The 23,268-nt window shown below is 40.3% G+C and overlaps 2 protein-coding genes across 9 annotated transcripts in view; both read right to left on the bottom strand.

Annotated features, from left to right (window-relative positions):
• Positions 1-130: 130 nt before the first annotated feature.
• Positions 131-10,265, bottom strand: phf8 (PHD finger protein 8). Of its 2 annotated transcripts, none has more exons than XM_056385329.1 (22): positions 9,984-10,265; positions 9,093-9,405; positions 8,811-8,896; positions 8,573-8,699; positions 8,123-8,283; positions 7,794-7,935; positions 7,456-7,642; positions 7,200-7,362; positions 7,016-7,103; positions 6,720-6,826; positions 6,509-6,600; positions 5,723-5,812; positions 5,306-5,587; positions 5,113-5,195; positions 4,844-5,013; positions 4,543-4,628; positions 4,185-4,306; positions 3,493-3,824; positions 3,292-3,387; positions 3,093-3,202; positions 2,377-2,737; positions 131-2,286 (listed from the first exon to the last, which is right to left on the bottom strand). In XM_056385329.1, exons 2-22 carry the CDS (start codon positions 9,188-9,190, stop codon positions 2,198-2,200), a joined length of 3,072 nt encoding a protein of 1,023 aa, XP_056241304.1. In that variant the 5' UTR covers positions 9,191-9,405; positions 9,984-10,265; the 3' UTR covers positions 131-2,197. The 2 variants fall into 2 exon arrangements, with proteins under 2 accessions (XP_056241304.1, XP_056241305.1); XM_056385330.1 differs by having other exon boundaries at positions 9,093-9,402.
• Positions 10,266-11,349: 1,084 nt separating this feature from the next.
• Positions 11,350-23,268, bottom strand: part of si:dkey-151g10.3 (serine/threonine-protein kinase WNK3) — a 37,949-nt gene continuing 26,030 nt past the window's right edge. For 3 of the 7 annotated variants that reach the window (XM_056384431.1, XM_056384430.1, XM_056384436.1), the window contains 14 exons: positions 23,131-23,174; positions 22,047-22,182; positions 21,848-21,964; positions 21,651-21,752; positions 21,484-21,532; positions 21,226-21,378; positions 19,007-21,123; positions 18,552-18,798; positions 16,690-16,775; positions 16,250-16,587; positions 15,842-16,077; positions 15,653-15,748; positions 15,403-15,566; positions 11,350-14,774 (listed from right to left, as the gene is read on the bottom strand). In XM_056384431.1, the coding sequence (XP_056240406.1) occupies positions 14,199-14,774; positions 15,403-15,566; positions 15,653-15,748; positions 15,842-16,077; positions 16,250-16,587; positions 16,690-16,775; positions 18,552-18,798; positions 19,007-21,123; positions 21,226-21,378; positions 21,484-21,532; positions 21,651-21,752; positions 21,848-21,964; positions 22,047-22,182; positions 23,131-23,174 (4,461 nt within the window). In that variant the 3' untranslated portion in view covers positions 11,350-14,198. The remainder of the gene's footprint in view (positions 14,775-15,402; positions 15,567-15,652; positions 15,749-15,841; positions 16,078-16,249; positions 16,588-16,689; positions 16,776-18,551; positions 18,799-19,006; positions 21,124-21,225; positions 21,379-21,483; positions 21,533-21,650; positions 21,753-21,847; positions 21,965-22,046; positions 22,183-23,130; positions 23,175-23,268) is intronic. The other 4 variants (XM_056384434.1, XM_056384433.1, XM_056384432.1 and 1 more) reach the window with 4 other exon arrangements.

Here is a 23,268-nt window from a genome sequence, read left to right as displayed (position 1 = left end):
TGTAATTGTTGTAGAAAAACAATGCTACTGGACATACAGCCTATTAACTGGTATTTCCAGCCTCAATCTTGTGATGATGATGTGCACACGAAAGCACGCAGCAGAATTCTCCAGGCTTTATGAAAAATATAGTTTAATTCAGTTTAATATGAAAGTGTATTCACACTCACTGACAATTAAGAAATAAAGATTGCACAATTTAATAACAAATGCATTTAACCTGTTTGAGTGAAATTTAAAATAGAGCAATGGAAATAATGTTGATGGTTTAGATATGAAAATAATGGTACAAACCCTGAGAAAAACTGTAGTCACCAGTCATCATTCAAAAGTAATATCTAAAGTGGCTTTTGTTCTGTCCTGTATGTACCACAAAGCATCAAATTGTACTTTCATTGGAAGAAATCATTAAGTGAAGATATGTTTAATACAACACAATACTCTGCTCTATCTTAATGATGACTTTCTCCTGTAGACTGAAGTATGGTAAACAGAAAACCACTCATTTGGCTAACAAATGACATTTTTGGTTATTTGGTGTTCCTCAAATAAAGTCAATGAAAAAAGAAATTTTGCCCAAGGTATATTTTATCGTTTCCAGGTCGTATTTAAACACATCATGTTTAAACACACAGTACACACCAACACAAGAGTGAATATCAACAACAATTAATATAAAACTAAATGGATGAAATTTAACAAGGGCATTTTTTCCAACACACTTCCAATATTATAGTAACAAGACAACATGAAAACTAAGCATGACAATCACTGCGTACAAATATAAAAAAAGAACTATTTCAGATATTTTCCAAATACAGCAATGTATCATGTACAAGTTATGTTAAGAAAGATTTCAAAGTTTTTGAACTATAAAAGAACTTAAATTACAACATATATTTACATATGAATTCATATCCTGCACCTTCACAATGTTTTCACACAGTTAAATCTACATTTCTGCAAACATTTTATCACTAGTACATTCCGTGGAAAGAAAGCATGTCTCTACATCTGGCCCAAGAATGCCGCCAATACTTGGGGCATGGATTATGGCAACCTGCAGGAAACTAGTCTCTTCAACTCATAATAGTTTTCTGTTTTTCCAATGTAGCTATATAAATTACAAATATTACAAATATTTACAATGACAACTTAAACTGTAAAAAATTCTAACAAAGCCATGGATAAAATTTTTGTACATGTATAAAGTGGTTGAAAATAATTAAAGTAGGGACCAAGAAGATATGGTGGTAAAAACAGACTACATTAAAACAGGCTAAGAGATGGCAAAACATTGCACCGGTAAATAAATATGATCAGAATAAATAGAATTGTATGTTACTCTTGGCATCAGTTTAGCGCTTTCTATTTTATGTGTAGAGCTACAATATATGGAGGAAAATGGATTATACAAACAGTGACAAATTTGTAAATACATGTGGCATACTGGGTGCTGACCATGTGCACACTCGATTTTTGCAGATCTGTTAATTGTGTGTTAAGACTGACATGCTTTAATCACCTTATAAAACAAGATTTTATGAGGAAAATGAGGTAATAAGAAAACTAAATACAATGTTACAACTGCATGACTGTGTGTGTGTGTGTGTGTGTGTCTCATTCTTTTTGTGGGATTTGGGGCTATACAGACATTACATTTTACCTGACTAGAAAATGTTTTTGTTTTTCTTTCCCTTTTAAAAAATTATGATGGATAGTACAATGTCTTTACATAAATACAGCCACTAAAAATAACAAAAGATATAAAGAAAAGAAACAATTCAGCTGTTTATTTATGACGCTAGTTAATCTAGCTAGTTAACCACTGTCCACCTGTCATTTCGAAACACTTTCCATAATTTCCTGTTTCCTGTGTGATCATTTAAGTATTATTTACCACAGCAGCTGTTTATCTAAAGCATTACAGTGATTTGTTTAAAGTCACAGATGTGCCTCTGAAAATACCTTTAGGCAGATGTAGATAAGTGGAGTGCCAAAACAGGATGCTAATTAGCTGGGCCGAATACTTGGTGTAGGACAAGTTATATTAAGGTTCAATAACAGGTGAAAACAGTAAACAAATTTACCTAGAGTACAAAATATAGATTACTATCTCTATTTCCTTCAGACCTACTTTCACAAAATCCATTTTCTTCATTCCCATTTAAGTCTTCAGCCACATTTACAACAACTCTCACAAGAGAAGTTTGCCATTGCGATGAATTTTCAGAATTTTTCCAAGTCTCTGTTTTGCAGTTGCAAGTCCTTTCTTTGGGCGTTTCCCTAAATTAAAATGAGAGGGGAAATACATTAGAAAATATTCTATAACATAGATCAACAATTATACTGTCAATGTTTTAAGTTTATGCTTACCTTGACCAATTCCTGTTGTGCCTTGGCTAGCTAAACCTGCAGGGGATGCACCAGAGTGAGAGCTGCTGTTCTGCGGAGACAGGGAAGGTCGGCGTGAAGTGAGGAATACACCAGGGGCCATGGCACCACTACCTCTAGGGCCTCCGGGGCCAAAAGGTCCTGGTCCTGCTGTATATTCATGGTCCAACAGACTAGCAGAGTAGTAATCCATCCTCCTTTCTGGGCTGAAGTCTGCTGCAGACTCTGGAGCAGGTGGTGGGGAGGGTGGGGCGGCCTCAGTCTGAACAGGCGGAGGAGTGACTACTGGAGCAGGAGGACGCTGCTTTTTGGTGTACTTCCTTTTAGCGGGCTTTTGCTGCTCCTGAATCATAATTTTAAAAACAGAAATAAGAGTTATTATCTTTTATTGAAAGATACTTCTACTCCACATTATTCACTGGGCACACTGTAGGAGCGAGGGACATATTTGAGTTGAATTCCTGTCTCTGTCCAGTTTGCCACAATAGTGCATTATTGCACAGCATCCTGTAAGGTAGTAAGTTTTTTTGTCTTGACAATAAATATTCAGTACAAAGTTACAGAGTTGTGCTCTTGTTTAGTCATATCATGTTGGACAGACTTCCCTGCTAGCCCTCTCAGTGACTAATTGTTATTCTTGATAGTTGCTACAACACACACACTTCTAAGGCCAACATACTTTTTTCCACCCAACTTACTTGTTGTGCCAGCTTGGCAGCAGCAGCTGCAAGTCCAGTTTCTACAGATGCGACTCTAGCCCCTTCCCTGGCTGGCCGATCTTGTTTGGGAAGGGTGGGCATCACCCTCGCTATAAATAAGAAGAAATTTTAAAGATCAACCTTTAGAAAGCTAAAAAGCAAATCTGATCCATCTTGCTGCTATGTTTAAGCCAAGTACCTTTTGGGCTCCAAGGCGTGTCATCCCAGTTTTTCTTGCGCTTCATCTTAGCCTTGTTAGCATGGTCTTCCTCATCAGACTCCAAGGACGGGTAAACTTAAACATTTGATTAACATAATTAATCATTGGATTGTTCAATAAAGGATATAAACATCAGTGCTTGTAAAGCAGCAGATGTAAGTCACTGATTGTATTGCTCACCATAGTCTGAATCTTTAAAACAGGTTCCCAGAGTCTCTTGCTCATCTGGACTCTCCTCATCACTAAAGTGACGAGCCGGCCGTTTAATTGGCCGTTTCCCAGGCCGCTGGATGACAGGTTTCTTCTCAGGATTTCCTGTCTTTTTGACCCCTCCAGTCACCCACACAGCCCTGCCACCCTTTTCTTTGACCACCCCTAATCCCTCTGTCAGGCCTCCAGATATAGATAAGGGAGATGAAGAGGACGAAGACGAGGATGAGGAAGGAGGGTTGGCCATGGAGAGCATGCCCTGAATGGCATCACGAGTACTGGGAGAGGCTGGGGCTTCCTCACTGAGAAAAGGACAGAGTTAAGCAATCACTCATCGTCTCCAAAATAACCTCCTAAACACAGGACAGAGCTAGAGCCACTACAAATATGTGAAATATTCAAAGGTTATTGGATTCTTTCAGCAACACACCGAGACATTTATTCCCACTTGTGCTCAAAAATTGCTGTAGTTTAGTCACTGGTACCCAAAGATCAGGAAGTGCGTTTCAAATACAGACCGTAGGTTCAAACAACAGGGAAATCAAATTACATGTAACTATTTAAATAAATGTATTTTAAAATACCATGAGAGACTCTTCCTGGGTTTGAGTGTTAAATAAATAAAATAATAAACAAATCACTAGTAATCAAGGAAATCTAACCTAAGTGTTGCAGAGTCCAAGCCTGCCACTTGCTTGCTGGCCTTCAATAAGTCCAGAATGCCCCCCGCGCCACCCTTCACTCCATGGGCAGCCAGTGCCTCTTCATCTGTGGTGTAATCCTCCTGAAGCCACATGCATAAACATGCCATTATTACTATTGAACCGAAGCTAAACTCAAAGCCATAATGTAATCACAATCAGGAAATCTTTACAGATGTAAAGACTGGAATGGCATGTGTAAAGTAATTTTTTCATCTTGGAGACTGATTTACTGACTTACACTGGCTACTAAAGTTTAAATATGGCAATTCAGCATTGGCTCCACAAAACCTGATTGGTGTAGCCTTAATGATCTCACCTCAATGTCAAAGTCTACCTCCCCTGGTTCTCTGATGCGATTGGGGTCAGAGCAGGGTTTGGCTCTGGGCAGCTTCCTTGGAAGACCTGAAGGCACGTTTTAACAGTTAGGTTACAGTAACAAGGTGGCTTTTGACACACATACTACAAAACTATATTAGGTACTACATTTAGCCAACAGTTCAAGCACTCTCATTGACTTTGTAGGCAGGGTAAAAAAATGAAAGAAACATATGTCCATATGATAACTTCTACATTAATTTATGCATTCTTAATACCATTGCTTTAAGTCAAATGCTAACCGCTTAGTTTCTTTTTCTTGCTAGGTCCTGCAGATTTGCGTCGTGGAGGGGGGGTCTCATCAATCTGCAGCTCATCTTCAGACTCCAGGTCAGACAGACTGGATCCCTCCATGGCAAGATGTTTGTAGTTTCCAGCACTTCCTGCACCATTACTGCTGCCATCCTTTTTACTACAGCATGAGAAACAGCAGGTATAAACCCCAACCTTTGGTTTGGACTGTAAGGTGACAAAAATAATTGGACCACACCAAATAGCTGCTATCCCTTACCCTTGGATTTTTCCATTGGTCAGCACAAGTTTGAGCTTGCTTTTATTTAGCTTCCCTTCAAACTCTTCTAATGGCAACTCCAACTGGAAAGAAAGATACAATTGCAAGCAAATATGAGGACAAAACTTTCACACACAAAAAATTGCTAGACAAGCATTCCCAATTTAAAAGCAAATCTCCGCAAATCCCATACCTTGTTCTTGTTTTTGGATTTGCCAGGTTGAAATTTCTTGAGTGTATGTTTGGTGTGGATCTCAATGAGGTCAAGTTCTCCTGCTTCTGCCTTAAGTAGCCCCTTTTGACTCTTCTTCTTGGTTCCTGGGGGCCCAAGACCCCCAATCACTTCTTTGGGCTTGGGTCCTTTCTTTTTTCCAGGGGGGCGTCCTGAATTTTGAGAGGTGGTCAGAGGAGCTTTAGAGAGTGGTGAACCAGGAAACTGAGGTCCAGTGCGGCCAATGTTTTGCTGGAAGATGTCCTATCAAAACAGAGAGTAATGATGGGTCAGTTCAAAAGAAAAAAGGGAAGAAAAAATAATATTTCTACATACACAGTTAAAAAGTTAAAACAAAGTTAAAAACATGCCCTACATTTCAGTGAATCTACTTTTTACCTCAACCAGACGAATCTCCTTGGCCAGGTCCTTCACTAGTGTCTGAGTATTGATGGTTTCTGGAATCTCCACTTCATGCTCTGCTAAAGCCTGAGGGTACAGAGATAACTATCAATCATCTCAGACAAAAAGTTACATTTAGCTTAGCACAAAGGCAGCAAACAGGGATACAGCTACTGTGGCTCTGTGAGATGGTAACAAAATCCAACAACCAGGACCTCTAAAGTTGGCTAATTACCACTATCTTGCTTGTTTAATTGGTACAAAAATGGAAGTCCTTCTTTTCCATTCTTTGTGCTGAGCTCAGCTAAGCTAACCCAGCTGCCGGCTGTGACTTCATATTTGACGAGAAAAGAGAAAAGACTGATATTGATGTTCTTGACAAAATGCTTTTTTTTTTTTACTTTTTTTTATATCTGTTTCAATTCAGTGTTGTCTTTTGAGATGAAAAACATCCTGGGAATTACCTAGAGGTGTAACAATTCTGAACTTGAGTATGAAACCTCCCCCTCCACAAGATTACCCCCTTTTAAAATGTGGTACTTCCATTTAATGATTTACACACAAATGTGATTTCATGTTATAATAATTTTGCTGTTGCACATCTGCTCCATTTGTTGAAGTTTGCAAACTCTATGGTACTAAGTCAAACAAATTCCAGCATCCCAATTTCACAGTTGGTTATGGAGGGAAATAATCCCAGTAATGAAACAAAGAGGGAAGAGAGGAAAGAATTATATAAAAAAAAAGAGTAAAGCTAACGCAATCGAATAAGATTTTACCTACCTCTTTACGGGTCCAGCTGCGGAAGGCATTGTTCAGGGCCTTAGCCCCATGAACCAGGTAAGTGGCAGGGTGTCTGCGATTTTCTCTCAAACCTGTGAGAAAATAGCACATTGTTAATAATGTCACAATGACAAACAGTAATCACAGACTACCCAAGTAGTTCACATAAAGACATAACATGAATATTATGAAATTCACTGAAATCCCTCACCTCTGAATGTATCAAGAAGATGCTTTCCAACATACCAGCACACAGTCTCAAAGTTGGGAAATCTGAACAAGTCTGCTGTGCTTAATCTCTTCTCTATTTCATATGCTCTAAAAATTAGGAAAAGTAAGACATGAATCATTATTAAAACAAACTTGCATTACGCAAATTCAAACAGAGTCGGTGTAATGTGTGGGAGACTGTGAGCGATAACACCAGAGAGGTAAATGTCTGTCTCCAAAGTAGCAAAGATCTGCCAAATAAGATAAGATGACATGAATGGTCTTGAAGAAACTTACCGCAGCTGCATGTCAATGTTGAGACTATGCAAGAAGTTTCCTCCAAAGGCCAGGCAGTCCACTGGAGTCAGGACAGCATGAATCCACCCTGGGAGACAAACAAATTACAAAAGTGTAAACATTATTTATCAGATTTGTCTAACTATCACTACTCAGCAAAACCAGCAAAAACATTTCAGCTTACCTGTCGGTATGAACAAGGTGTTTCCTTGTTTGACAGAGCACTTGTAACACATATCAACCTGGTCTCCAAAGAACATCTCATTCTGGTTAGATGAAGAACTCCACCTCTCAAAAAGTGCCAGGTTGGCTGGGGTGGGGGAAATCAGGTAGAAGATTTTCTCACCCTGAACAGACACAGAGAGATCTCTTAAAACAATACCAATTTATAAAAAAAACAAAAAACAAAAGATTAAATAAAAAAAGCAAAAATCTCTCACCCTCAGGACATGGTACCATACTGAGGTGCCTCCAAAGTCAATGTGGAAGTCTGTGTAGCTGTCCTTCACTCCCATAAGGCAGTACTTCTGCACATTGGGGCGTTCAAACACAGACTCCTCAGGCCAGAGGTTTTCAACCCATGACAGTTTTCTCACAATCTTTGGAGTCTCCACCAAGTTTGAGAGCCTAAAACAAGTCCAATACTTGTCAACCGAACAACACAACCATTTACATTTATTCATTTTTTACCGCAACCAGATTTGATTAATCTCGAGTAACAACAAACTGGATCATAAAGACAAACTGAACTGTCAAAGAAGTGAATATCTTTGCGTACCTGGTCTCAGAGAACTCCAGGCTGATGACATTAAGCACTCTGTCTCTGTTGGGGCTGTTGTAGTATTCAACAAAGTCTCCCAACCGCATTTTCAGGTCACATTGGCGAGACACATCAATCACATCGATCTCTTTGTCTGAACCTGCAGTTAAAACAAAATTAATGAACTTGAAAAAAATGTAGATGACCAAGTTGCCAAGATGACCAGTTACCAACACAAAGAAGAAAACTAATTTCAATTTCCCCAATACACATCATCCTAAAAATCTTTGAAAAACAAAACAGATCAGATGTATCCAAATGTAGAGCTAAATGTGTCAAAACCTTACCGATGTAGTGCTCTACATCACTGACGCTGAAAGATGATGGAGGAAGGGTCATGCCTAGACCATCCCGCCTCAATACCATCACAGGAACACTGAATGAATGTTCTTCAAGAAACTCCACTGTCAGCTGGGCCCCAGATGGCTTTAGCAAGACTTCATCCGCACTGTCATAGAAATACAAACAGACAAATGAACAACACAGAATGCTTTACAATTATGTAATAGTAAGGCAAAGGCTCTCCAGCCAATCAAAGAGCAGAAACTGCCAGAGGATGGTAAGTACTACATCGACACTACTACAATATAATGCAATCACCTGCAATAACAATGCTACAAAAATATCTTATGATCACACTTTTAGTTGTTGAATCAACATGACATGTACAATACAACCAGAACATCATTTAATGTAAACATGTAAACTAATTTTGTAGGACAGTGGGAGAAACTTACCTCGGGAAGGTGCGGCTCCGTAGCTCTCTGACAAACTGTGGACTGCCTGTCTTAACGGGCCGACTTGGATCTCTTCCTCCTGCAGCAGTAACCTCTGTCTGCTTATTGCCTCCACGGCGTTTGCGCACTGAGAAAAAGGAGAGACCGATAACAAAGATCAATAAATGCATTATGTAGTTAAGCAAACCAATAAGATCAGAATGATTTCAGAAAGGTATACATAGGAGTGGTAACTTACTGACAGATGGCCCATGGGTGACCTGACAGTTGGGACAGTGATACAGGTCAATCTCAGCTGCTTTGTCCTCTTCTACTCCAACACAGCTACACAAAATATCAGATATCATATCAGAGGAAGCATGTACAGAAGAGCTAGGTAAATCAAATGTGATGGGCCCAGTACACAGTACATCATGCAACTAAAACAATAGACATAACTACATAATGAAACACACAACATAATGTATAACATACATTAACAACAATACGATCAACAGTGATAAATCTGAAAATGACCTACCTTCCATGGAACCAGTCTTGACATATATCACACTCGATCATGAAGCGTGTCACATCATATGGCAGGCGACACAAGCAGTACACTGGTACCGATGCCATATTGAGTTGTATGTCTGTGAACTAGCTATCAACCTTTAAAAATGTGACAATGTCAAAGTCTAATTCAGGAGGTAGGGACTATTTAACAAACTATAGACTTTATTACTGAAGTAGAAAGGGTAATGTTAGTGTTTAACTGAACTGTATATCTGTAACTTCACTTCCGGATTCCTTTAGTAGATACACATGTCCAGTAGAATTCCCCAGGACACCTGCTGAAATATAGAAGCAAGACAAAACTTGTAAATAGCCAGCCGTAAGACACAATAACGCAACTGCATTTCAAAACTCATTAATACATAGGGTGAACACTGAGGAACACTTCGCACAGTAAATGTCTAACCTGCTGAAACCTGAGGTACAAGCTCCGTCAACCAGCTAGATGGCGAAATTAGTTAACGCTTCGTTTCAGAAGTAAAACATTACTCTTTCAGTATCAAACTTTCTCATATTCTCCAATTACAATTTTGGAGAGATAACGGATATGTTATGTGCTTCCCAAATTTTAAAAAGGAAAGATTTTACTTCTGCTAACGAATTGTTAACAGTAGCCAACTGGCAGGTTGTACCGTTAGCTCGCTGTTTGTAAACACGCTATGTGTTAGCTATGTTAGCCAACAATGTAGCTATCCTAAGCATTTGCTAGGGTCTTAACTTAAACTTATACAATAAAAGAGTTTGCGCTATTAATTTAGCTTTTAAACTTGAAACATGCGCTACTTTCTCTGGACATAACTGCCAAACAAAGAAACGTTGTTGTGAGCAAAATTGATATCTAACGTTAGCAACTCACCGAAATCTAGCCGCGGCAGGGCCAAGCATTCAAAAGCCGTTGTAATCCCTACGCAAGATCGGGGTTAGCTGCGGCCTTATTATGCAACGTAAATTATTAACAATTTTCTTCACCACATTTTTGTTTATCAACTCTGTATTGCCCAATATAGAGGGTAGAACCAGAGGTTCACACTGGACCAGAAAACTACAACCTGAAGCGACCTAAACGAGCTCAATAACTACAAATAACGGCGTATTTAACTGCATCAACGCCATTTCAAAGGCAGCAGCGTCAGACCGTTGTTCGTCACTGTTCGCTGTTGAAAAAACAATAAAGTTGTAGACAGTCATGTATGGAGTTACATTCAGGACAAAACGTTGTGGGACGCTAATGCGGAAACAAAGTTGCAGCAACCAAATAAATAGACATAAATAAAATAAATACATTTAACATTAAAATCATAAATAGAACATACCATGTTATCCATGTTTTGGAAAGGTTTAAAATGAATATTAATTATTCCTGTGATTTTCGTGAGCTCAACAAAGAAACACATTTTTTAATGAAAAATGGTCAAACGGCCATGCCAGGGATATTTAAATGTATTCTGAGAACAATTTGGTTTAGTTTAATTTAGTTATTTACTTCTCATATATTAATTGATTTCCGCATTATAAATTTCTTTTTCCACATATTTTTTGTGTATAATGCATAGACTTTATATAGAAGTTACCTCCTCTGGCACTTTGTTTCCTTTTTGTTGTTATAGGTTATGTAACTTTAAATTGAAACAGTAATTTGTAATTTGTACATAAATATAGATAAATGAATAAATGACAATCAATTTGTTCATTAATAAACTCAACCGTAAAATGTACAAAGTAACCAAAGATTTTGAACTGTGTATATAAATTAATTACATATCATCTAACCTTTTTTCTGACAGGTTACAAAGGACAAGAATGATTAAACTATACATTTATTCTCAACTGGACATAAAGCAGATTAGACTACACCTCAAAATGAATTTTAAAATATATCCAGCTGAGGGAAAACAAATTATAAGGTGGCAGTAAAAAATTGAATAAATATTGATGAATGTAATGTAATTGTCTCAAACTGCACATTTTACTTTTTTATGTATTCATCAATTAAAAACAATGTTTTACTTTTAAATTGACGCATTTCTAAATAAGTCAGGTTTGTGCTCATGTGTTTTTGAATATGTAATCCCTTTACTACAAATCACAATTGCTTTCAATGTATATCTCAATTTTTAGATTTTGAAATTATTGGTTCTACATCAATTTTATTTAAATATGATAATCAGCTTGCACAAACCGTTACATATTTTCAGTGGATCTAACTGAAAAGAATCAACTCATTAGAATATCTAATTTTTATTATTATCATTTCATATTCTTAGATGAAATGCAGTGCAGACCATCCATCCGGTCCATCCTGCTTTTTTACTGCCTTTGTTAGAGCCATTTTATGTTAGTTGCATTGCAGCAAATTATGGCATGATACAAAAAAAAAACCACAATGCCATAATTTGATGTTTAACATCATTTATTTTGATTAGTTACAAAACATAAATAAAATCAACAGTTGAATTAGTTACAATTTACAGAGGCTAAATCACCAGCAACATACCTTGTTTTTTTCTAGGTTTCTTTGCCCAAATGTCCTTTTGTTATTGGTTCTCAGTCATGCCATTTGGGACTCCCCAGGTTTTTGTTGCTTTAATTTGGAAGTTTATTATATTTGACCTGTAGCCCAGCAGCTTATGTTATGTACCATCAAGGTTTTCATGGTTCAAAACTGAAATAAGATGTCAAAAATGACCAAAAATTCTCTGAATATAATCTTAAATGACCCTGGCCTGTCAGGACTCAGAGAGGTATATCAAGGTAGGGGAGTCCCATGTAAACAGGGATGAAAACCAGTGTTTTCTAGTTTCAAATAACCTCTGATTTATAATGATGAGAACACAATTTTACAATTTGTACAACCCCATTTCAAAATACAAAAATAATCTTTATCTTTTAGATAACATTTTGGTAACACTTCAAGGACAAAGCCAGCTCCACATCATGAGTCATGATCGTTTAGCTGTAGCTTGCAGTCAACATGTTAGTATCAGACATGACAGCACAGTATCTCACCTTCACTAATAATGAACTACATCTCTGTGAAAATGTGGGTTGTCTTGCAAAGCAACAAATACAGAAAACCATTATTTTACTCTAGATTATGCAATTGCAGTTTCTGAACAACCATATCCTTTAGCACAAACTAGCCCTCCATACCCATTCATGTTTTAAATTTATTTGACTCACATTTAGTAGTCTTTAACAACCTGTACAATCTCCTGTTTTCTGTGGCACATAATTTCTCTATCATTAATAAAACAGAAATGCTGCTTTGACTACAGGCTATTCATTATGCCAAAAAAATTATTAATGCCTGACCATCAATGGTCAAATGTGTGTATGGCTAAGTGCACTGACAATCCAATAAAATGTACAGTAATATATCTGCTGCTGATATATTACTCCGTGTATCTTTGCAACTACAAATGAAGTGAGTTTAGAAATAGAGGAATGGAACATTTTTAACTTGAGTAAACCTTTTGTAGTGTGCATAAAGCACAATTATGGCCCACAGTTCAAATCTGACAAATGTATTCACACTGACAGCCTATGGTTGAAGACTAAATAGTTCACGATTGAAATAAGGAAATTGTACAAAGCCAAACAAAGTTGACAAATAGGCAAGTGAGGATCCCACAACAGTGTTGGACATCAAACTTACAACTGGTATATGATCTAAGCTCTCACTTTGTTTCTTCATGAAACAAGCCCAAGACATAGGCAAAGTAAACATTTTCAGTCGGGTACAGTGACATTTGAGAGGCTGTTTTGCAGTTTGCAGTTTAAAATGCCATATATCATGGGACTATCACAAAGTTTTCTCACACAGAAAAAGTATACACTCACACACTCACAAAAAATGCAGTAATTTTAAAAGGCAATATGGGAATAACCCATATGGTCTCCCCAGTCTTTAATAACTTGGCAGTTTTATTTCTTTTTTTGTTCTCCTCCTCAGCATGACACTGTGATATACTTTGATATGCGGAGCTCAAACTGAAAGCACAAATGTCAAATGTGAAAGCATGTCATACTGAAAGCAAATGTTTGATTAATTATCTCAGTAGGCTGCAAACAGTTTGCACTCAGGCAAGTCAAGTTAGTCATAAGGTCATGCAGTCTTGGGCTGAGTGCACCCAGGTATCCACTGAACATAGACGGCATATTTCAATTTGCCGTCATATTAAAAATTAATCTGAGTTTATATCATATCACTCATGGTAATTCAGACTGTTTCTATATTACAAAAATAAAATAATAGAAATTAAGCACATGCTGTATTGTGCACGACACTGCAACAATGTATTTGGTTGTATTGTGGTAATGATCGTAGCCAGATAGCTTTACCGTGCTCTACTGCGTAACATGCTGTTTAATTTTTTTCATTGCCCATTGAAACACCTTGTGCTGGAGGCCTACAGTTTTAAAAGATCATGTAGAGATCATGAAAAAATGCTCTATGCGTCTGATTTTCATCAATGTGCTTCTACAAAAATATTTTATGCCTTGCAGACAGATCAATACAATACATGCTGATCAATTTAGATGACCATTACTAATTGCACTTTTAAAATTGATAGTCCTTTCACTGTAAGCATCGACAAATTAAACAAAAAATGTCAACACACTGTCAAATATTTTGTCCTTCTTGTCTCTGCTTAGGGAGTTCAGGTCCAACTGAGTTGGTTTGAAAACAAAAACATGAACGTTAATTTGTGTCAAAGGACATAAGGGATATGTACTTGGATAATCCATAAACACTCACTCACACTCATAATTGCACTCACTCATACATTAAAGAATTTTTACATCTTGACACCCAAACATACCATGATTCATAAACCCCAGCTGCTGTGTTCCATATTACCTTCTGTCTTGTACATACTAGAATCTATCATCTCTCACATTCACTCTCCATCTCATCCACAAGTACACTGGAATCCATATATTCATTGCAGTCACAACTCTTTCACGCATACATGGAACTAACACTCCAAATGGACCTGCTTTACGTCCTGATCAACTTAGTATTTCCATCTGTTGCACTTTCATATTGACCTCACACTTCGCCATGGTCTCATTTCTGTCCCAGAGGAAGAGTCGAGGTGGGGGGTGTTGGGTGAATTTTGGCACTGGAAGGTAGAGCAGCAGCAGAGCAAGAGGAGGAACAGGTGGAACAGGATGAGGAACAGGAGCAAAATGTCCCCCCAGTAGCAGCAGTACTATCTGTGGGTGCAGTGGTGTCACTGCCGGGCAGCAGAGATGCGGCTGTGGACACTGGAGATGTGGGCATTTGGGAAGGCAGCAGTGGTTGGCTTTGAGGTGGGGAATGGGGCAGCTGGGTAATGGGCTGTGTCTGTGGTAGCGACTGAGACTGTATGGGAGTTTGCATCCGGGGCTGTGGTATCTGCTGGCGCAGTGGAGACTGCTGATAGGTCATCTGTTGGAGGGGGAGAGACTGATGAAGATGTAAACTTTGCTGCATCTGTGGCACCTGAGCCATGTGCGTTTGTGGTGGAGGTCCTGGAGAGGGCAGGGTGGACAGGCTTCCTCCACCTGTGTAATGGGAAGGGGCTGCCACAGGCAAGCTGGTAGGGGTCGGGGATGCCTGGGGATTCAGTGGTGCCACTGGAAACCAACCTGGTGGAGCCACCTGTATGGAATATAGTAATAGTACTGAGGGAATATCACAGAACAAAAATAATACTTACGAATTGTTCGAGTTTGACACATATAAAAGAATAATATAATAATAATAATATTAATGATAATACATAAATAATAAGAAGTAAAAAAAATCCATAATGTGTCTTTAATGAGAAAGACCCAGTGATTATTAACACAAAAGCACAACCTTATCTACAAAATGTATGACAATAGAAGAACAACCTGTCCTGACCATAATATTAATTATGCTTATTTGCTTTCTTGTTGAGAATAAGATGAGAAGCATGATACCACTCACATACTATTGCCAGCAGCCAGTTGTCTTCAGTATGAATAAAGACTGTAAACGGGGAAACAAGTACAAAAACAACAAGTTGCAGTTTCACAGGGGTTATGTGCCAGATTATTCCTTGTATAATAGGCAGATTTGGTTTCCTTTGGACAGAACCAGGCTAGCTGTTTCCCCGTTTCTTGCTAAGGTAACCAGTTACTTGCTGTAGCCTTATATGACATGTAAAGACGTGAGAATGGTATCAATCCTCTCCGCTAATTCTGAACAAAAAGCTTTAAAGGTTATGTAAAAATGGGATACATCTTATAGAGTGTAGTCCTACCTCAGTTGGCTGACTCCAACCTCCCAACTCCTGCACCTGCTGAATCTGCTTGATCTGATTCAGTGAAGGCTTGGGTGGGGCGGGGCCCACCGTCTCCTTTGTCCAATTATCAACAAGTTTGTGCAGCTCATCTGTGAATGTGCTTTTTCTTAGAGGACTGTGATCTGTGGAAAAATGACGGGACACACATCATACCACTGATTGTCTTTAAATGGGTTGTCTCAATTTGTTGCTACTAAACAAACAGTACCTCTTTTCGCAGGCAGTGACGGGCGGTGCTCTGGGTTGCAGTATAGGGGCAGTCTAGTCTGTTCACCCCCTGAAAAACTACTTGACTGCTGAATCCCTAGTTGAGAGATACAAGAAATAGTTACACAGACAGATAGCATAAAAAAAAGAAATGAGTGAGAAAGAATAGACAAAAAAAAAAAAACCTTACCAGAGTGTGTAACTCCATTGTTATCCATATGAGAGTGGGGCCGGGGCCGGAGTTTGATTTTGGCTGGCCTGGGCCTGCGAGGAGAGAGGACAGGAGGTGCCGTGGGAAGAGGAGGGGTTCGGGAAAAGGAGACAGGCAGACTCTGCCTTTGGTCTTTGAGGGAACGAAGCTGTCTGTACAGTTCCTGCAACTCTCTGTTCTGCTGGGCCTGAAGGGAAACCACCTCTCTGATGTGCCTGTAGAGGAAGAGATACATAACAGTGATAATATTTGTTATGCTCTGTAGGCAAGGAATGGTAATACATGGAGACATAAAATAAAAAATATAATAAATGATATGAATAAATGACAAATATCTCGTGAACTCTAAAATAATTTAAGTTAAATTTTCTCCCCCCACTGACTTACTTCTCTCGGAGCTTGTGTAGTTCTTTTCTCAGGTCTTCATCCTCCAACTCACTCTCATCATCATCATCGCTGCTGCCTGGAGGTGAGTGGCTGTGTCCATGACCTCGAGACAGATGGGCCATTGCTGGGGTCCTCTTACTTTCATCCTTCTCCCCTTCCTTTGCCCGAGATCTCCTCCTCTCCCTCTCCAAATGAGGAGACACTGGGGAGCTGCCAATCTGCCCATCCTCTTTTTTCATCTCAGCCTGGGTAACAGAGAAGCGTCCCACTTTCCTATGAGTGCTCCCATGGCCTGATGGGGCATCCTTTGGGGGAGAGGTCTGGGGCACTGGAGTCACCTGAAGGCAGAGGATGTGTTAGACATTAGCTGCTTGGCCACACTGCTCTAAAGGCTCACACTAATGAGTGGCAGAGATAAAAATCTGTACTCCTCCTCCTACCTGAAATCGTCCTTTGCGCGACTGAGGTGGATTTAGAGGTGCTGCCTCCTTTTCCTCTCTAAGTGCCTGGCTGCTGGAACGTCCATCTAACGAAGAGATAGGGATGAAAAACAAAAAGGGGAGACAAAGACCCAGAGACAAGAACAGAGACACACAGGTATAAGGAGCACATAGATGACAAGGTGGACAAACACAAAAGCAACAAAGAAAAATGTACATGACAGAGAGACACACAGATGCACACGGACGGACATGGGGCACGAACAAAAAGGCACAGTGTTAAAAATCACCCACCAATGTCACACATCATCAACTTTGTGACTTACGTGACTTGCATTCAGGTCTATGCAATATTTAAACATATGATGAGTTCAGTAGCAGACATTTGTCTAAATTATAAACAATAAACGGAAAAATTAATTTAGGTTTTTGGGATGTAAAAACACATGCTTAAGAGAAATGTGTTATGGGCGTGTGGGAAGGAGTGGTAAATGCTTGTTTCATTAAAAACAAAATTATAATGAGTCATTAAATAAAAATAAAACATTGTGAAAATGCAGTTGAATGTTTACAATAGTGTACCCCCACCCACCCACACATCCACTCTCTCATTCTCACTGACTCACCATTGTCCCACTCATATACCAGACAACAAAGCCCAATATCAAATTTAAGATCTATTTTCAGATCCTCAGTGATATTGTTCAGTGTGTTTGGTATTTGGGATTACTACAATAGCAAAGTGTGTACATGGATAATCACTGCATAATTTAAGACCAACATAAAAATATGCAGCCTGAAATAGGTGTTACTTACAGATAACGATCCATTATTAGTCACTCGTGTGGAGCATAACATATTCGTTCATGCATGTGCACTTGTAGCAAAGGATCTAAGCTACTGCTACACATATTACACATATAAACACAAATACATGCAAGATGACTGGAATACTTAAACAGTTTGATAAAGCTTAGGATATGAAAAGCCAACCCATGTACAACAGAAGCTGACTAGCTTGTAAGCCCTGGGTAATGTTCACAATATCTTCTAGAAATGATAACTTTCATCATAATCTGCATATTTCACACAGATGACGCAAATTAAAGTAATCTTCATAAATTCATTTGCTACAACTACAGCACATAGTAGAGTATCAGAGAGCTGACACAGAGAGCGTACACATACTCTAAATGACAAGTGGTTACATAATAGCTTAGCAACTTAGCATCTATCTTATCTGCGTTGTGACGTGAGTTGCATGGTTCTCGCTACATTGAGCCAACAGGTGGACGTGAGGAGGTGAGATGGTTGCTGCTGGCAGTGCCTGCGGAATTGGGGTGGGGAAGGGGGGGTGTCATATGAAGGGATATGTCCTGGGCACAGTCACAGCCGGGCTTTGCATTGCGATGGACATCAGATTTCTGATGCCAACCTCTTCCTACAATGTGCCACTTTCCCACCCTCCTCTACTCTCCACTGTTCTCGCCCCTGGGTGAGTAACCCATGCAAAAAGAAAGATTGCCAAGAAAATGAAATTTAGTAAAAAGGAATTCACAAACAAATAAAATGAAATTAACAACAATAATGTATGTAGAGATGTCAACACTGACATTACATGGGGATTATAGTCACATAACAATATGCAAAAACAGAATTATTTAGCTGTAAACATTAACATCCATTAACATTAACAGTTATTAATTACTGATGGTTAAGAAAGTTATTTTACTATGTTAAAACTAGTACTAGATATTAGATTTAGGTCCATGCCCCAACATCGCATTCTCTCTCTCTCTCGCGCTCTCTCTCTCTCTCTCTCTCTCTCGCTCTCGCTTGCTCGCTCCCTAAGAGGACGCTACCTTGCTGGACTCTGGGTTTCTTGAACAAGCTGGCGGAGTGGCGCAGTTTGCACGCCCAGTTTTTGAATTTGCGAGTCCAGGATTTCTTGCTAACAGGATTTCTGATACTAGGACATGTCAGGTTTAGGCCAAAATATCCACCTCCTGCATTGTGCTGCTGCTGTCCATGCCGGAGGGGGATCGGGTGCTGATTGGGGGGCCACGTTGCGTCTCCAGTGGTACTGGTGTCAGAGTGTGGGGGTACAGCCTAGAACAGTCAAGACAATTAAGAGTGGCTGCATGGAATTGAGACATTCAAAACGGAGAGACACTCAAACATAACATATATCACAGACATCTGCAAAAGAACCAAGTAGAGTCACATTTACACACTGAAATATAAACAGAATTCAGTACAGTGGAAGACGAAATTGATAGAGAATTTACTCCAAATCGAATCTGTGGTATTCACTCACAAGAATGGTTGGTTCTCCGGGTACAGGTGGGCGCTGGGGCCCAGCAGAGTCATCCTGACTGGGAGGTAGGAGAGAGGTAGGTGGGGTCGACGACGCAGAGGTGGAGGGGAGAGATGGGCCAGGCTGCTGCTCCACCGGACCCAGCCCCGCAGAGTTGGGCACTTCTGAGGAAGCGTCCTCTCGCCCTCCATCCCTCTCTGGGTCAGGGGAGGTGGAGGAGGAACGGGAGGTGGTGGAAGAGGTAGTGGACGATGATGAGTGGGGGGAAGTATCTGAGGAGGACACGGGTGGGGGGAAAGACAAGTGGTGGAGTGATTGTGGCTCAGATGACTCGTCTCCTCCTGCTGATGTGGAGGCAGCGGATGTAGGGCCAGACACAGCTCCTCCGGCCAGTGCTGCCCCACTGCTGTACTCCTGATACAATAAGTTCCTCAGCTTTTCATCCAGAGTCTTTATGCGGTTGTCCACAAATTCAATTTTGGGGGGGCCTTCACTGTCTGACTCAGCCACAGAGGAAGGTTGAGCAGGGGATGGTGTCATTGTGAGGGAGAGAGTGGGTAACGAGGCTTCAGCAGTGCCAAGATGGAGCGGAGGCAGAGAGGAGTCAGAGGAAGGGTGAAAGGGGGCAGAGTAGCTTCCTGTGTCCTCTGTGAAACTTGTTTCTCCCGTGGACACCTCTGACTCTGACATCTGTAAAGAGGACTGCTTCTGCAGTGAAAATTGCTGTTGTTTCTGGGGTGTGTCCATGGCTTTAACAACCTCCTGTTGCTGCTCAATGTGTTGCAGCTGTTTCTGTGACTGTATATGTTGTTGTGCCAGCTCGGCGGGGATTTGGGTTTGCTGTGGAATTTGTTGTTGCAGTACAGTGCTAACATTTAGCTGTGCCTGATGCTGAAGAAACTGTTGACTAATTGACAGGGGCAACATTTGGCTTTGGTCTGGTTTTAAAGCCACGGCACCCATAAACAGCTGATGTTGCTGCTGCTGTAGCTGCTGTTGCACCATTTGCTGTTGCTGTAATTGTATTGTCTGCTGAAGGTTTAACTGTTGTGGCTGCTGCTGATCAATATGAGCATGCTGTTGTGGCACTACAGCAGCTAGTGGTGTAATAACCTGCTGCGGTAATTGCTGTAACTGAGGCTGTTGCAGCAACTGTGGGGTGTACTGTGTTGTTTGCTGTTGAAGAAGGGGTTGTTGGGTCTGCTGTAGGGGCATTGGTGGCAGAAACTGCTGCTGAGGCACAGACTGTTTTAACACCTCTGTATGACCTGGCTGAGGCAGCACCTGCACCTCAGTCAGCTGTTGTTGAAGTGGTATTTGTTTCTGCATGAGTTGCTGTTGTTGTAACTGCTGGAGAGACTGTTGCAGCTGGATTTGCTCCTGGTACACTTGATGCTGTGATTGCTGTTGTTGCTGTGGTGTTGCCTGCTGTATCTGCTGTGCCTGATGCTCCAGCTGCATTGCCTGCAGTTGCTGTTGAGCTGTTGTTACCTGCTGCTGTAATGCAGGCTGTAGCTGTGGTTGTGGTTGTTGTGGGGCTGGTTTGGCCACCTGGGTAAGTGTCTGCTGTTGCTCCATGCTAAGTTGGCTTACTGCTGAAGAGACCACTGCAGCAGCCGGAGGAGGGGAATGAAAAGAGGTTGAGGATTGGTCCGCCGCAGACACACATGACCTTGGGGCAGTTATTACTGTATCCCCAATACTTTGACCTAAAGTGGAGCAACCACTGGTTCCCGGAGAAGTAAGGATATCAGGAAGAATGTTGGTTGGTGTGGGAGACACAACATCGGGAGCAGTGGACAAGTTGGGGAGGTTAGCAGCAGCGGGTATTGCAATGGATGAGGGAGCACTGGAAATTTGGTCAGCAGAAGCCGAGCTGAGGACTGGCAGTTCAAGACCAGCTGAAGCAGTGACAGGAACAGAAGCTTCAAGAGTGGAGGCTGGTGCGGAGATGCTTTCAGAGGCAGTGATGTGAGAAGCATGGGCAGCAGTGGCTGGGGGTGACATGGAGGCAGGGGCTGAGACAGTGGAGACTGGAGGGGAGGTGGCAGAAAGGGTGGGGCAGGGGGGAGAGGCCATTCCAGTCAAGGACTCCAGACTCTGGGATCCTTCACTTTCTACAGCCACAGAGAGGAACATACGGTTAGTTTCTGTTATGCTGCCAACCCAGTCATGTTAATAAGCCATAGCATTAAAACTGATACGGGGAAAGGGCTCACCTTTCTCTCTTTTAGGAGACTGGGGTATCCTTGCTTCTGTAGTTGGTGGTGGTGTGCCCGCTCCCTGGTTGGAAAGAGAGTCTCTATGGCGGATGGTCTGGTTGATAAAAAAGCGCCAACGTCCCACTGGGGAGGAATGGGGCACTGAGTCCGCTGAGAAATCACAAAGATGTTCTCTAGTTATAACAAGTATGTATGCATTTCCTCATACTGTCACTTTTTAGTGCAAAATAAAATATAAAAAAACTCAAACCTCACCTGTTGAGCTAGTGGGAGTGCTCACATGTAGCTGGTCAGTTGATCCAGTCTGCAAAAGAAATAACAATTTTAATTCATCAATCAAACAAACTATTATTATTATTGTTCAATCAAAACAAAAAAATTATAGAGGAGAGAAGGTGATAGAAATATGGAAATCAACACACCTCTGAATGTGTTTGAAGAATTTCATGGGCTTTCTTAACTATTGCTCTAAGCTCCTCAACAAATTTCTCCTTCTCCACATCAAGGACAAAGTCCTCCTCCACCTACAAACAAAACGCAACCAAATCACAATTGTTAAGACATGGAGTGATACTTCTCAGCAACCAACGTAGACTTTGGCAGTACATGAGCAGTTCACCATGTAATCTGCTATGTCCTCAGGTGCATCCCCTTCAATGTCAAATTTAAATGTCACCATCTTGTTGCTATGAGTCTCCAGCTGGCATTCCACCATATTGTCCCCGCTGCCGGACACCTATGGAGGACATAACAAATTAACATTGTCCTACTGGGTATATGAATACAGCAATATATTTGGCTATCTTTGCTGTTTTCACCTGGAGCATGCTCAGTTGAAACTGATGTGAAACTTTTTCAGGTCTCTGACAGGAAGTTCTTCTTTGAGTTTTTAATTTTTCTAATTTCCCATTGGCCAAAAGCTGAAGAGTTTCTTCTCCATTAGGTGGAACAGACCTGTGGGTGGTAAGGTAGTAGGGCAGATACATATCATCATGTAAATGACAGGTCCCAGAGCAAGATACTGCATACTGTCAATTTAATCACTCAAAATAAGAACATTACACTTAGCCCCTGTTCAGACCTGGCAATAACATGCGTCACATGTAATCCGATCTCAAGTGGACAGCTCTAAGTACAGGTCTGGATGCATTTAAGATCGATTCAAAAAGACCAGATTCAGAGGTGGTCTCGGCCACATGTGGCCACATTCTTTTAGCAGTATGGACGCAAATGCAACCTGGGCCGCATCAAAGCACCGCCTACTCTACTGATGTCCTCTGCCACAGTCTGATTAGTCCCAACTCTCTCTCTCTCAAACACATTGACAACGTCTGTCATAGTTGGACTGACTAAAAACAAAAACACATTTGGTCTTTGCAAATGGGAATGATGTACGTGTTTATTTGCATTTAGAGCGGGGAAGTGAGATCTGATCCCAAGTTGTCACTCAGGACTATTATTACTATTATCATGCAGAGATGCATTTTAATGCCAGGTGTGAACAGGGCCTAGAAGCCAAACATGTATAAGTAATGCATATATTTATTATTAATATTTATAATAATAATAGTATATTATTATATATACAACATACTGTACATTTGAGTATTTTGTAAGAAAACAAACATAAATCTAAATGTGTTATACATTTGAAGAGGCTGTTAACCACTATGTAGGTACGGGCAATATGAAGTGTTTATCTTTCAGAACTCTAATTACACATAACATCTACATTTGTTCTATCTACACTTGTGAAGCTGCTTAAGGTTTATAAAATTTTCCACTATCAAGGCTCGTCTAGTTTTTGTCTTGACTGATGGACATACTACACGACTTGAAAGCACCAGCTATTAACGTTAATGGACCTAAGATCAGAAAGTAATGGACATATATCAGGCATACCCTGAAGAAGAATGATGTTCTGTACTTGACAGGTATGGACCATCCTGTAGAGCAACATGAATACACACATAAAAGAGTACAAAGGTACAAAGAAAAAACACATACAAAAAACATTAGTGACATATGATACAAATAAAG

This window comes from Seriola aureovittata, chromosome 9, assembly GCF_021018895.1.
Source record: "Seriola aureovittata isolate HTS-2021-v1 ecotype China chromosome 9, ASM2101889v1, whole genome shotgun sequence".
In the NCBI taxonomy this organism is placed as follows: Eukaryota; Metazoa; Chordata; class Actinopteri; order Carangiformes; family Carangidae; genus Seriola; species Seriola aureovittata.
The sequence above is the reverse complement of the archived record's forward strand: the minus strand, read 5'-3'. Positions and strand labels throughout refer to the sequence as shown.